The sequence below is a fragment of the Oryzias latipes genome, chromosome 11, assembly GCF_002234675.1.
Source record: "Oryzias latipes chromosome 11, ASM223467v1".
Taxonomy (NCBI): Eukaryota; Metazoa; Chordata; class Actinopteri; order Beloniformes; family Adrianichthyidae; genus Oryzias; species Oryzias latipes.
In genome coordinates, this window is record NC_019869.2 from 17,601,889 (window position 1) to 17,617,254 (window position 15,366).

Sequence of the window (15,366 nt, forward strand, 5' to 3'; positions counted from 1 at the left end):
GTTAATCATTCCTACAACATAACTTTCCAAGTAAGGATTCCAAAACTGACCCGTAAGGTGATGCTGACCTGCTTCAACAGTTTCAACCTCATTATTGAAAATATTTTCTGAGGAGACACTGAAGCGGCTGGTTTGTTTGAAAAACAGAAATATGAACTCCCAAAAAACTAGCAATTAGAATAGTTTAGAGACGCACCAGAAGATCAGATCTGCACATGGAAGCTCAGCAATGCTGACTGAGTTAACTGCGAACATGTCAACACCTGGATCCACTTTATTTAGTGCTCAAGAACTGCAGCGTTTTAGAACATCTGTGATCCAGACTCTCAGGGATCTGCAGGAGAACAGGAAGCTCCTGGTTCCAGGGTATGAGTGTCAAAACATCATCAGGAATACTCCACCCCGTAGAGGAAATAAATACTTTTTTAAGGAACACATTTATCATTTAAACAATTTTTTTAGTGTAGCAACTCTTTAAAAAGTAGCTATTTTTTACATTCATTTTTGAGTGAATTGTTTTTCTGTTAAATGCATCACAAATTCTGAATTACAAACAGCTAAAAGGCAGTTTTAGAAAACGGAAATGGTGTTATAAATGTATGGAAGAGTTTTATGTGAAAATTAGGAAACTGGGCAGGCATTTAAATGACGTAAATGAACTACTGAAAAAAACATTTTTTTAAAAATGAACACCAATGTTTGGCAGTGATCTAATTGTCAAATCTAAGGCCAGAGAGCTTGGTGTGATACTGAACTCTTCTTTCATACCAAAAACAGACAAATTCTGATATCAAATCAAGTATTTAATTACAGCTCTACAACTTGCTGTGGCAGTAGAGCTATTTTCATTTTTAACGTTCATTATTATATTAGGTTTTTATCATTTAGCATTTAACAGCTGCTGAGCATCAGTTCTAGAGTTCAGATTTTTTGGCTGTATGAAAACCAGATGAATGTCTACAGATTAAAAAAACTTTAAAAAAAAACCTTTTTGATTCTTATTGTGGATCATGTTAAGCTGCTCAGGGAAACAGAGCAACAAGAAAACGATCCATCAGTGCCAAATACTCAGTCCTTCCATCACATACTGCAAATAATAACAACTAAGCAGCGCTATTTCTAGGGGAGCAATTCAGGCTTTGATGTAAGATAAGCAGATGAGCCCAATCTGTACATTTATTTTTAAAATTAAAACAGGTTTATCAAATTATTTAAAATGTTGAGACAGATTTTGTAGATTTGTAACGCTGATAAAGCTTATCTTTTTGGGTTAGAGGCTGGCTCCTCTGTAGCATTTTCTGCTTGATGAACACTTGTTGGCTTACAGGAACTGGAGTGTGATAAAGTTTTAGGAATTTCTTCTGTGCTGTTAATCTGTCTGAGACCTCTGCCAGATTCTGCCATCAGGAGTCGATGGTTGGAAAATCCCTCAGAGTTGGATCCGCAAGACCATAGATGCCCTGCTTTTTTGGTCGCCTTAAGGCATTTTTAACTCTGTCACAACAGAATCATGGGATTAAAGTGTGAGGACACATACGCTTCCTGACAGCCAGCTTTGTCAACACTGCCATCTGCAGTGTCGCATCTCACACAACTTATTTGAGCAGCTTTACCCAAGCTGCTCTCTGAACCTCTGGTTTAACTGCAGACCTCTGGTCTGTCTCTCAAATCAACCTCCTAGTTTTCCATCTTCTCTCACGCATCATCTTCTTTTCATGTTCCTCCTCCCTCCCTTTTCATCTTTCTCCATCAGCACTGGAAGGCAGAGGTAGGTGCTGTGTGTGAGCACACACTTATATCTGCCTGCATGCGAGTGTTACTTTTCTAATATTCCAATCTTACTTTTTGCTTCTCCTCTTAACTCTTTGGAGTGCTTCATATCTTTGGGAGTTCTGCGGAAACAAGAAGAGGTTTGATGACATTTTTAAAACCACATTTGTTGGATACAGCAATTTTTTTTTTTTCTCATGTAAATATTAAGTCGAGGATCCGACAAAAGATCATTGACATTTTAGGACCAAAAATGTTTTTGCACAGGTCAGTTATTTCTGTAATTGCTACAAAGATGAAAAAAGTGTTTAAAACGAACATAAATATGAATGCCGCTGTTATTAAAAGTGTTTCAGGAAGTGGGTGTGTTTAAAAAACAGAGCTGCACCAAACCTAGAGCTCTGTGGAAAAGTTGCAGCACTAGAACATTTAATATGGACTGCAGATAGGTGGTAAATGAAAACATTTTAATCTAAGTTTATTTTTTTTTTTTTTATTATACTTGTTAAGTTTGTAATGCTTAAAGCAGCCTATATTGAAGATTTCTTGCTAATAGTAATATTAATATTGGCTCAAAAATCATGGGGCTTTTTGCTGGGGGACTGCTTGCCTCCCTGTAGCTCTGCCCCTGCTGTGGAACAATGTGACAAACTTTGATGTGTGCAGAAGACACTTCGATGACCTTCAGAATATTTCCCACCAAATTAGAAGTTTTGTTTCTTGATTATTTGTTAGTCTAACAGTTTGAGTGTTGATAGATCTGATGTGAGGAAGAGTGAGTGAGGGCGTCTGTCCCATATGAACATGAACATGTCGTTGTTCTCTGGCTTTGAGAAGATTTCAGGGCTGTCGTGTGTCTGCTACGTGAAATAACTGCTCTCATTCATTTTGGCATGTGAAATAACGCCACACTCATAAACACCAAAGCATAAAACAATATTTTGCAAATAAAGTACTTTGAATAATCAGATCATGATATACAAGCTGCAGAGGTGATAATGATACTTTATCCTTTTTTTTTTCTTCTTTGTTTTGTGTGCAGGTTCAGCGACACATCACTGACTTGTACGAGGACCTCAGAGATGGACACAACCTCATCTCCCTGCTGGAGGTCCTCTCTGGAGAGACTCTGGTGAGTTTGCAGTCATTTTCCTGATCCTGCTGTCAGCCCCTCGTGGTCTCGTCTGACTTTCTTTACGCTCATGTTGTTCCACTTTATTCGGTTACTGGAGCTGGTGGACTTCTGGTCTCCACTTCTGCATGTGTTGACTGAGAAACGTTAGTTGGTTTTTTTTGCCAACATGCTGAGGCTATGCACACTCTTGACTTACTTCAGCACTGGTCTTTTGGTGATGGAGCTTTAAAACACTAATTTCATTCCTTTGCTTCCATCTTGTATCCTCTCTGCACTGTCTTGTTTCTTTTCTTTCCTTTTGGGTTCTCTAATTCCTGTTTGCTTCCCTTCACCCTGACCTTTCCCCTTCTGCCTCTGCCTTTCCCTTTTTGCGATGCTCACGCTGTAGCAGAGGGAACGTGACGTTGTGAGGAACGTACGGTTGGTGAGTGGCGCCTGGACCACGGTGACTGCCTCTTTCGGCGTGGCATGTGCCAAAACCCCAGGTGGCTGCTGGGTTGTGCATGATAGCAGTCGCTCTCCTTGTTTGTTGTCCCTCTCTGTGCCGACATCGCACTCTTTTATTTTCTTGTTTAGCTGGAACTTCAGAAGGGGAAAGTGGACCATTTTTATATAAACATTTCTGAAGTGAGTTTTTTTATTAGAAAAAATATTTTTTTCTTATAATAACTGAAGCCTGTGAGGCTGAGATGCAAAAGGTCATTTTTTCAGACAAATTAAAAATATAGATTTTAGTTATACAGTAATTTAATACTTTTCAATAAATAAAAGTTATACATAAGCCTTCCCTGCATTTCCTTGGTTAGACATTTTACACAAAAAATACTACACTTTACTCTACAACTAACTTTCTTTGAAAATTATTAATAAAAAATGTTCTAAAGAGCGGCCTGCAATCCCGCACAACTCACACACACTTCACTGAAAGTCACTTTTTTTGCTGCTAGTCGATCCTTTGATCATATTTGGAGCAAACCTTTATAGACTGCCTTAATGGTAGAAAGTCCCTGCATGAAATGACTGTTAGAGTTTCAGACAGAAAATGTGTTTAGGGAAATGGCAAAACTGGACTGTGACTTTGTTAAAGCAGCAAAACGTCCAGCCGTCAGCATAAAGAAGGTTGGTATTGAGGTTTTTAAAAAAAATCCAGTTTTCTTATGGTAGAATTACCCTCCCATTTGTCAATCCTCATCATCATCATGCTTTCAGCTGCAGAACCATGTGTTGCACTCATGCATTTTTAGGATCATGTGCTGATGGGGTCAAATCTGAAGAAGCTCCACTTTTGCAGGATGTGATTTAAAAACACCACATTCTCCGATTGGAAAAAGCTCTACAGCAGGAGAGGGCTTTTGATGAACTGAACGCAGACACACCTGATGCTAAGTTAAGCTGTTTGTGACCGGTGCTCTTATTTCTTTTAGCCGCGGGAAAAAGGCCGAATGCGCTTCCACAAACTGCAGAACGTCCAGATTGCTCTGGACTTCCTGAAACACAGACAGGTCAGTGAGTCGAGACGTTTTAATTCCTGTATTTTAGAAAAATATTTTTTCTTCTGATTTTAACAGCACAGATTTTCATTCAGATTATGATTTCTACTTCTAGGTCAAACTGGTCAACATCAGGAATGATGACATTGCAGATGGAAATCCCAAGCTAACGCTAGGTCTAATATGGACCATCATCCTTCACTTCCAGGTAGAGTTGGAGAATTTCAGTCCCCCTTGGCAGAACTGAATCTGAAATTAACTGTTCCTCTGTTTAAGTTCATTTTAATTGCAGCAAGAAAGAAAGAGTGAGTGCTCAGTCAAAGGTGTTCACATGACATTTGTCATCTCTATGGCTCTGTGTGAAAGAAAAGAATAGGGATTTAACGTGTCTGATGCTCAGAAACGTTTAATTGAAGAACAAATAAAAAATTTATTATGCTAATATTTTTTAAACTATCATTTTATTGTCTACCGACCTAAATTTTTATCCATTTTTTCCTATAATCAACATTTATATCTCTCTGTTAACACTGAAGTTGTTCCTCGGAGGTGCCTGAAAAGAGTTTTAATCGAAATGTCAGGACCACTTTAAAACAGCGAGGGGAAAGATTTTACTGCAAGGGTGAGGATCTGTTTCCATTCTGACTCACTCTGTACCCACTGAAGCCCCGGGGTTTCCACACTGAAGGAAAAATACTTTTTTTGTTCCCCACCCTTCCTGTTATATAGTAGTAAAAAAAAGCCTGCCAGTGAAATGATTAGTTCCGCACTGACTCATCATCACTTCTGCAAACAACAACCTGGACACAAACACTGCTTACCATACTTTCCAGTTGAGACGAGGTTTGTTGGTGAAAAAGATAATCATCAAAACTGCAACAGATAGAATTATTGATTAGAAAAAGAGCTTTAAAGATCTAATACACAAAAACATGAAGTGATGCTGTTTAAGAGCTTTCATTTAAACCAAAAAGTCTGTTGATTTTGATTTGATTTGAAAGTGGTTTAGTCTTCACAACAGTCTTTGAAGGATATACCCATATTCAAGTCTTTTTCTTTGACAAAGTTAACTCTTGAACACCCAAAGTTTATTGGAATAACAAATGCATGCACAAAATGAGGGAGAATTAAAACTTTTTTTGGCAGAACAGAATAACAAATATCTAGGTCTGGAGAGATTGCATCAGGGGCGTCCTGACTTGCAAAGAGGGTCCGATATGATGAGGTGAAACGTGTGGGGGACCATCTACTTGGCCTGCATACTTATAATAAATGCAAATGAAGTATTTAATACATTTTTAGAATAGGATACTCTTCAATTCTTCACAAAGAACAGAAATAATGTAAATACATTTTTACCAAAATTACTTTAAATTGACCAAGACCAAGTTGTTGCCACAGGTTTGCAATGGCTTACAACATAATTCAGCCAATCACAATCATAAAATCGTACACACAGTGCTGGGGGCTACATATTATTGATTTTATGAGAAGAACCTGAAGAACTTTAGACATGCCTGGGCTAGATGCTTGATTGTCTTTGCATACATGCAATTTTGAAACTTATTTAGAGTAAATTCAGTTTTTATTTTATTTGTCTTTTTCCTTTTGGACCCAAAATAAACATTAAAACATTTATGAAAACTAGTCTAGGTGAACTCAAACATCAATATTTTTGTGCATCTTGTTGTTGGATCACCATTCTGAACCAGCTGTTTGTGTTTTGTAGGTGACAATGTAAAAATCTCTGCAGAAGTTTTTTCTGATGTTCACATGACTGAGGCTCTCACCCTCTAGCTCAGACAAACTGTTGAAATGTTGTTTCTGTTACGGAAAAAGAGCATCTTAATGAAATATCATGGAAGCAGGTGCTCAGACTTCTTTACTTTTATGATTTTAATTTTCTGGAGTTGTTTTTTTTTCTAAAAGAACTGTGTCATGAACCCTTTTTATAACACATAGTTATCTGGAAGAAACCAAAAACAGGGGCTTCTTTGTTTTTTTATTTTTTTTGAACCTGTTTGATAATCAAGTGTCTGATGAGACCAGAAAATTAAGTGAATCACGCTCCCTTTTTAGCCTTTGAAATGACTAAATGATTTAAATGGTTCTGCTTCCTAAAACCACTTCAAACCAAAAAGAAATCAGAGATAATAAAGAGCAAATAACTCTTAAATAAAATGCACTTTTTACCAAAATTAGAAAAAGTCCCTGTGAAATGGAGGAACCGATCCATCTCTCCTTTCCTCTTTCGCCTGCAGATCTCTGACATTCAGGTCAATGGCCAGTCGGATGACATGACGGCCAAGGAGAGACTGCTGCTGTGGTCTCAGAGGATGGTGGAGGGATACCAGGGTCTTCGTTGTGACAACTTCACCACCAGCTGGAGGGATGGCAGGCTCTTCAGTGCAATCATACACAAGCACAGGTGATACATGGATACATACTCGACTTGTTCAGGGCAGTCCTCAAAAGCACTTCCCATAATTCTTTGCAGACATACAATCAAATCAAAATGGAGATATTTGAATAAAATAAGTGCGCAGACGATCATGCGCTCAAGAAAATACATTTAGAGTTTTGCAGTGTATGTGTCTACTTGGAGAATAATTAGGCTTTTCATAAGAAACTTTTCCTCATGTCCTCTTAGCAATCTCTGGTATTTCTGGGCTCACCGTAGATTTACATGCATATAGATTTATGACATTCTCCTGGCTTGTCTCTGCTTGTTGGTTGGCTGCAATTATCCTCACACCAAATTACTTTTACAGCAAAAAAGGAGGATCTTATTAGTCCAATCACCTGCAACCTAAAATGCAGCTATTTAAATCTGGAAATTTCAAATTGCCACCTTCTAAAAGTCATGATCATATGTGGAATTTCTAAAGTAATGTTTACATTGGATCATTTCTGTTGGGACGTGTTCTGGGAAATGTAATTCCTTCGTCTTTTATGTTTGGAAGCAAGGTAGTTGTAAGGAAAATACAGCTCGTTGTCAGAAGGCAACAATTAAATAAATAAAAAAGAGACAGAAACTTAACACAATAGAACAAGAAATATTTTCTATCATGAAGGCATTTTCTGCAGCACCAATGGTGGAATCCTTTTTTGTGCCCTGTCCCACAGACCCGCTCTGATAGATATGAATCAGGTGTACCGGCAGACTAACCAGGAGAATCTGGAGCAGGCCTTCAGCGTGGCGGAAAGAGAGCTGGGTGTCACACGACTGCTTGACCCTGAAGGTAAGGTTCTACAGAGAATGAGTTTCCAAAACGAAACCACAGTAAAACATATCTAACTTTAAAGTTATTGCAAGTCTAGATTTATAGCCATTCGGTGCAGAAGACCTAAAACATTTTCCTTTGTCTGTCTTTAGTAGTTATGTTTCTTTAACAACCTAGTAAAGCTAGTTTGGACTTGCAAGTAAAAGTGAATGACTTGAAGGTAATTTTCCTTTACGTGACTCTCCAGATGTGGATGTGCCCCATCCAGATGAAAAGTCCATTATTACATATGTCTCCTCGCTGTATGATGCCATGCCCAGAGTTCCAGACATCCAGGATGGAGTCAGAGCAAATGTAGGCCCTCCTCTTTGCTGTTTTTCTCACACGTTCCAACAAGTTTAGAACCTCACAAAACTTCACCAACGGTTTACACTCCATAGCTCCTCGAGGGCCTGATGCAACAGGTTTTCAGAAATTTAAAGTATTTATTCTAAATTCTACAAGAAACAGTAAGCTTTTTTTCACACAGTATTTTTATAAAAATATAAAAATGTATTTGATTATTCTTTTTGAACGGAAGTTTAGCATAAAAAAAAAACTTTCCCAAAGGTTTCATTTTCATCAAAGTACACACAGTGCTGGGGGCTGCATATTATTGATTTTAGGAAAAACCAAAAGAAAAAAAAACATTGTCATGCAGCATGAGACTTCGTTAAATGTAATTTAAAGTGAATTAAGGTATGAAAAAACTGTTCCTGCAGTACAAAAGAGCAGTATTCAGTATTCAGTGCAACATTTCCATTGACACTAATTTTACAAATACCAACACGTTAGCTGACTTGAGTTGAGCATTTTTATAAGACACCAATTATCAATGCAGTACCCCACTGTTGTAGTATTAAATTTTAAAATAATTCCACTTCAGTAGAAGTCTGTGTCAAATTAGTAACCAAGACAAATTTTCCATGTCATTCAGCTCAAGAATTTAAACAGAACATCATAGATTTAGCTTTAATCCTGAAGATCTGCATGTGTGTGCCTTGCTTCAGGAGCTGGAGCTTCGCTGGCAGGAGTACTATGAGGTGGTCACCATGCTTCTGCAGTGGATCAGGCACCACATCCTCGTTTTTGAGGAGAAGAAGTTCCCCACCAGCTATGAAGAGATAGAGGTGACTGTCATCTTTGGACTAAACATGGTGCAACCGACCAAGACAAAAAGGCTGATGATGGCTCATTCCTTTCTGCAGGTTCTTTGGCGTCAGTTTTTAAAGTTCAAAGAAACAGAACTTCCCGCCAAAGAAGCTGACAAGAACCGCTCCAAACACATCTTCAAGTCATTTGAGGTGAGTTCTGTCTGCAGCTCAGTGTTAATGTGCCCCTCATTGTTTATCCTGCAGTCATATTTCTAAGGATTTGGAAGCCAAGTTGACAAACATGCTTTTTCATACCAGCTGTTGGACCAGGTCAATTCTTCTTACAACTGACTGAAGTAGTCCGACGTAGTTACTGCAGTTATTGGAGTACTTGGAGATCTTTCTCTACCACCACCACCAAAAAAAAAAAAAAAACGATTGTTGTTCACAAGTTAGTTTCTTGAATAATTATATTTGCAAGGGTTTTAAATGTCCCTTATGGTAATCAGAGGGCCTTTCTGGTGTCAACAGCACTTTAAATATAGTTAATGGTAAATGGTGTATATAGCACTTAACTACCTTCTTAGATCGCCATAGTCCCAGTCCCATTCACACACTCATTCATACACTGATGGCGCCAACCTATAACCACCAGGAGCAATGGGGGTTTCAGTGTCTTGCCCAAGAATGCTTTGACACATGGGCGATCTTTCAGTCAGAGGTCGACCGTACTACCTCTGCACCACGGCCGCCCCGCGTTTAAAAAGCCAAACAGTCAGTATTTTCAGGGGTCTGACATGTAGTAGTTTCCAATTTAGTTTCTCTTATTAGACACAAAAACGACAGTCTAAAATTACTTCAGTGTTGAGAACTGTCAAGGATTTGTGTTTGAAAGTCAGGCCAATTTTCTTTCTGAATTTCGTTAATTGGATATAAAATGGCCTCTTGTTAACGCAGGTGGTACGTTTTAAAAATGGGTTAGCAAAATAGGATTACAGAGGTTTTAAAGCTGTAAAAGCCCTCACAACACTTTTCACACTTTTCTCTCTTGTTAAAACTCTCAAAGTTCAAACTAAATCCAGTATTATAGAATGAAAACAAAGATGTGCTCAAAGATTGTAGATTTGTCAATTCTGTACAGCAGACACGGCATGGAGGAGATTGATTGACAAGGTCCACAGCCAATGAGGAATCAGAATACGGTGTGCTGCAAAAAAAGGCATGCACTGAAAAAAAAACACAAAACAATGTGAATGCAAAAGGTGAACCGCGATTTAGTGAGGGAAGACTATTTTTTTTATTCCCTGAATGTTAGCAAACAACACAACACACAAACTTTTAAAGCTGCACAAATTGCAAACATAAGCATGATCAAAAAGGGACAGAGAAGAAAAAATGTATTACATATCTTATTGTGATTGAGAAGCATTGAAAAACATTTTTGCAAAAACAAATTATTATATTCCAGGTTAAGGCTTACACCATCTTGCATGTTTCTTTGCATTGTTATGTCTTCAGCAAATAACAAACCATGATTACTAAATAGGATATTGTCTAAAGGACGCCCCCTGTAAAAACATGGTCACGGGCGAAATCAGTCAGTTAATGTTTATGATGCGGTTCTGCTCTTTTTCAGGGTGCAGTCAAGGCTGGTCAGGTCAAAGTGCCGCCCGGTTACCATCCGCTTGACGTGGAGAAGGAATGGGGTCGACTGCATGCTGCCATTTTGGAGAGGGAGCGCCTCCTCAGGACTGAATTTGAGAGGTGGTGTATCTAGGCCACAAACAGACCCTCATCACATGATGTCTGTTGCCAAAGCAAACGTTCAAATAAAGCCGCAAGGCATTCGGAGAAGGTTCCTGTTTGACCATGAGCATGACTCATCTTCTAACGATAAAGACCACACTGGAAGCAGCAGTTAGCTTTGTGAGCTGGAAAATAAAAAATCTAATTAGAGGAAACACATGACAGCCGAGGCATCGCTGGGGAAACACTCTTCTCAGTAACATAGTCCTTCATAGACACTCTTAGGGATGTTTTAATCACATGGTAGGCAGGGCTTGGGGTTTGACTTAGTTTTTTCATCTGTAGTGAACTAAATTCATTTCACAAAGAAGCTCATCATGGCTTTCATGCAGCAGGGATATCATCTAAAACGTTTATTTCTCTCCAAGACGGAGTGAGTGAAAAATTTACTTATCGCGTGTGCCTCCCTGAACAAAAGAGTATGTTGATCTGAAGTTCTTCTTGACCTTTGACCTTCTCTTCTTTTTGCAGGATGGAGCGACTCCAGAGGATCGTAGGTAAAGTGCAGACAGAGTCCGGGGTGTGTGAGGAACAGCTCAACCAGGTGGAGACCCTGCTGCAGGCGGTGAGTCACTAACCTTTTGTTCATTATTCACTTTCTCCTGGAAAGCTCAATCGGTCAGCGTGCTTCCACTCCCTTTGCATAGATAGCCTGTGCAGAGTTCAAGTCCAAACCAAACAAATACCTTTTTCAATAAAAAGGATTATTGATGGAAAATGCTGACTGAGCTGTTTTTCCCCATAACTTCATTGATTTGTCACATGTAACCATGGTTACAAGCAGCATTGAAGGTCACTCCTTTCCTCACATGCAAGCATGACAGGAGGACTTATAGTCTCAGGAGCAGAAATAACAGCAAACCTTGTGATTCAAGCTTGGCCTCTAATACAGGTCAAAGGTTAAAGTAACAGACTGCTTTTTCAGTATGTTTTTTACATTCATTCAATAGTATGTAATGTTAACCAAAGAGGATTTTTGTCACTTAATAAAACCATCTAAAAAAGTATTATAAATATGTGACATACATCTCATAAGTCTGTATTTTTAGTCTTTGATTTATAGATCAATCACATGAAAAATACTAAAAAAAATTAACATCTCAGTTATGGTGGGGTTTTTTTCTCCAGTTTTAGGAAATCAGTCACATCTTTAACTCTGAGTAGTATGAATTTAACATTTAACATCCTGATAATCCCATGTAAGACATTTGGGTCACCAAATAAACACCTCAGCATTGTGCATTTAACACTGTATTACACTTTATTTCATTAAAATACAAAACATCCAGCCAGTGATAATTGGAAAGATGTTGAACATGACACGAGAAAAACTTTGGTCAGCTTAGATTCTGTTTAAAAGCTTAGATTCAGTTGATTTTAAGGATGTAAGAGTGATCAAAACATGTCGAGCAATTTTAAGTTAAAAAAAACGTTTTAATTTCCAGAGAGAAATTAAAATCAAATTTGAACCCCTAAATCAGCCATAAGGTTTCGGAGAAATCATCACTTTGCCTTTATGTAGAATCTTTTTTGTCCATCTGCTGCTTCCCTTAGGCGTTGCCTCAGGAAATCATTAGCTTTCACCTAGTTAGGGGTGTGACGATAACCGCAACACTGCGCCCCCTGCTGGTTCATCACCACGGTGATCAAAAGTCCCTTACCGTCACAGGTCTACACCTAGTCCTTTTCTATGCCTCCTCCCCACTCACACTAACCTCCTTCATGTCCGCCTTCACTGCATCCATGAACCTTTCTCTCTCTAGCTCCAACCTCAGCATACCTTTACCCACATAATCTTTGTTTCCCTGCCTTGGCAACCTGTACAGACCTACTTATCCATGTTCTGTGTCCTTATTTATCCTGTTCTTGGCTTTTGTCGCCTCCAGAGTTCCGAGTCTGAGTACTACACTCTAGCCTTTGTTGTTTTATCTACAACGTGCCTTTGTCCTCTCCATCTTTGCCTGGCACTAAAATCCAATTTCCACCTGGTAGTTATGGTTAACCCAAAACACAGCAGGTCTAATTAAATGTTTTCTTCATGATTTGCATGATTGATTTGGCTTTGATGCCTTACCTGACAAAACCCCTTCATTTACGCAGCCTTCAATTGGCACAAAAAGCACTGGATCTTGTGCAACATCTTGTGGTTGCATTCTAGCAAAAGGTAAATTATGCAAAATACATTTCATTAATGATCCACAAATTATAAAAAGATTTATGACTAAGTACTTAATTAAATCTATATGCTTTTTAGCAGGACAAAGGTAATTTTATAATAACTGATAAATTCATGTAGGATTCAACTTCTAAAATGTTAATTTTTTCAGTGAATAAATGCACTCTAATAGCACTACATTGTGCCAGAGAGAAATACTATCTTTTATTTCAGCTTCACTCTAAATTACTTTTTCTTCTTTTCTCGCTTCTTTTTGTTTTTACTGATGTTTTATTCACATAGATCTGCAGATAAATTTCAATTTGGGTTTAGAAAGAAAGAAAGAAAGTCCCACTTTCTGTCACACACCTAGGTGTGCGAAATTTGTTCTCCGCATTTGACCCATCCCTGGGGGGAGCTGCAGACGAGCAGCGTTAAGGGTCTTGCCCAAGGACCCCCACTGGGTGGTGTTAATTGATCGCCATTGATATGGTAATTTCCCCATTACCATTGTTTATTCCCCTCCGGGAACCCTGCATTCCAGCCGCCTTTATCGTTTTTGGTCAAGACTCTTAAAATTAGGCCCTTTTTGAGGCTTCAATCGAGCGTACCAAACTGAACTGAAGGAAACTAGGATTCAAGATCACATCATTCATGAAGTTCTTGGAGACAATAAATCTACTTTTTATGTTCATAACAAATCTGTTATTGTTGTGGTTGTTAAAAAAAAAAAACTAAAGTAAAGACTTAAGCCAAATAGGAAATAGGTTTGTTTTTTGAAATGTATTGTGTCAGTTTTTTAATGTTTCCTGGTAAACCATAGCAGGTCTGGACAGTACAATGGAGCCTCCATGAAAGCTTTGGTGTTGTGTTTGTCTCTCAGGATGTGAGGAGGATGAGTTCAGGGAAAGCCCCGCAGCACACAGCAGAGGTGGAGGCAGATCTGGAAAAAGCAGAAGGAATGATCCGATTCCTCTTCAATGACGTTCAGCTCCTCAAGGATGGGCGCCACCTCCAGGCAGAACAGATGTATCGGAGGTGCAGAAGCAAATAAAGAAATCACAGACGAGATAAACCTTTTGAGGATATAAGTGTATAATTCAAAAATTTATGTGTTTAGTTACAGTATCAATCAAACGTCTAAAGTTTGTTTTTTATTTATCTTAAGTCCTTTCTAATCAAGAGTTCTTGGAATTCATTTAACAAACAACATGAGCTAAAAAACAGGCTTGGAAAAATAACCATTAACGGTTTGCGTTTTTGTCTCAGAGTTTATCGTCTCCATGAGAGGCTGGTGAACCTGCGCAGTGAGTATAACCTGCGCCTGAAGTCCGGCGTAGCCGCCTCTCAGATCCCGATGACTCAGCTTCACACCGTCCAGGTCCTGCAGCAGTCCTCAAAAAGCACACGGCCAGAGCTGGATGAGGTCACTCTGCGCTACGCCCATGACTTGCTGGGCTGGGTGGAGGACAACCAAAGGCGGGTGGACGAGGGCGAGTGGGGGTCTGACCTGGCCAATGTGGAGTCCCAGCTGGGCAGCCACCGTGGGCTCCACCAGTCTGTGGAGGAGTTCCGCAGCAAGATAGAAAGAGCCAAAGCAGACGAGGTGCGTGAAAGTTATTCTAAACAAGCAGATATGATGTATTTAGTCCAAGCATCTTACTAGAAATAGTTTTCTACTGAGAACTACAGCCTAACTGCAGTTATCTCCAAAAGAGAAAAATATCAACTGTACTTTTTAAAGACCCATTCAAATCAAAATTGTGTTTTTGGTGTTTTTAACATGCTCTTGTAGAATTTTTATGATGATGGAGGACATGTATATACAGAATAAGAAGCTTAAAAGTGCATTTCTGAGTATTTCTTATTCAAAACACTGTGACTCATTAGCAGACAAGAAATTGCAGTTTGAAAAAACCTACAAATTACAATCTGTGGGCCACAACCTCTGCTGTGCTCCATTCTGCTCCATGCATTCACTTGTAGATAAATAGATCCATGTACATTTTTGTTTACCTTGTCTGAGCAGCTGGATAGCTCTGATATTGCTTGCCATTTATGTTGCATCAGTAATGGTAGGTTCAGATTGTGAGGGGTTGTAAACTAGCGGGAGAAAGTGTAAACACGAGGATGATGGTAAAGGCAGGCTTACTCCGCACTAACAGTCCTGCCCCATAACTCGGAAGCGTATTTCTGATGAACATCTGCAGCTCTGCAGTAGTTCTTGAATTTTTCCCCCTAAAAACAGCATAATCATAATTAAAAGACCACTGGGAACACTAAACTAGATCAAAAGATGATCGGAGTGGGCCTTTAAATGTTAATCTGCTAGTCCACTTGCGACTTTCCCTGTCTCTAAAAGAGGAGAAACTTTGTTTTTTTCTTTTGATCTCTTTAACACAGTTTTTCTCAGCTAAATCCTATAAATCTCAAACAAAAAACAGTAAAATCAAGGCCAAACTGACCTAAATGAATAAAAACTGCTTTTTTTCCCTCCAGAGTCAGATTTCACCTGTCAGTAAACCAGCATACCGCGAATATCTGGGAAAACTGGAGCTTCAGTATGGAAAACTCCTGGTGAGTCGAAGAAAAATTGTGTGAAATTATAGGAAGATATCCAAAATGACTGAAACAATGTTCATGACACTTGTCT

The 15,366-nt window shown here is 38.8% G+C and overlaps 1 protein-coding gene across 21 annotated transcripts in view; it reads left to right on the forward strand.

Annotated features, from left to right (window-relative positions):
* The window catches only part of LOC101160251 (plectin), a 91,430-nt gene that overhangs the window by 56,087 nt on the left and 19,977 nt on the right, over positions 1-15,366 (forward strand). For 7 of the 21 annotated variants that reach the window (XM_023959981.1, XM_023959982.1, XM_023959985.1 and 4 more), the window contains 15 exons: positions 1,754-1,768; positions 2,813-2,902; positions 3,294-3,329; positions 4,330-4,407; positions 4,511-4,603; positions 6,657-6,823; positions 7,522-7,637; positions 7,867-7,973; positions 8,669-8,788; positions 8,867-8,962; positions 10,389-10,516; positions 11,030-11,123; positions 13,597-13,751; positions 13,983-14,319; positions 15,213-15,290. In XM_023959981.1, coding sequence (XP_023815749.1) covers positions 1,754-1,768; positions 2,813-2,902; positions 3,294-3,329; positions 4,330-4,407; positions 4,511-4,603; positions 6,657-6,823; positions 7,522-7,637; positions 7,867-7,973; positions 8,669-8,788; positions 8,867-8,962; positions 10,389-10,516; positions 11,030-11,123; positions 13,597-13,751; positions 13,983-14,319; positions 15,213-15,290 — 1,710 coding nt within the window. Of the gene's footprint in view, positions 1-1,753; positions 1,769-1,890; positions 1,911-2,812; positions 2,903-3,293; positions 3,330-4,329; positions 4,408-4,510; positions 4,604-6,656; positions 6,824-7,521; positions 7,638-7,866; positions 7,974-8,668; positions 8,789-8,866; positions 8,963-10,388; positions 10,517-11,029; positions 11,124-13,596; positions 13,752-13,982; positions 14,320-15,212; positions 15,291-15,366 lie in introns of those variants that run through there. The other 14 variants (XM_020707201.2, XM_011481031.3, XM_020707208.2 and 11 more) reach the window with 5 other exon arrangements.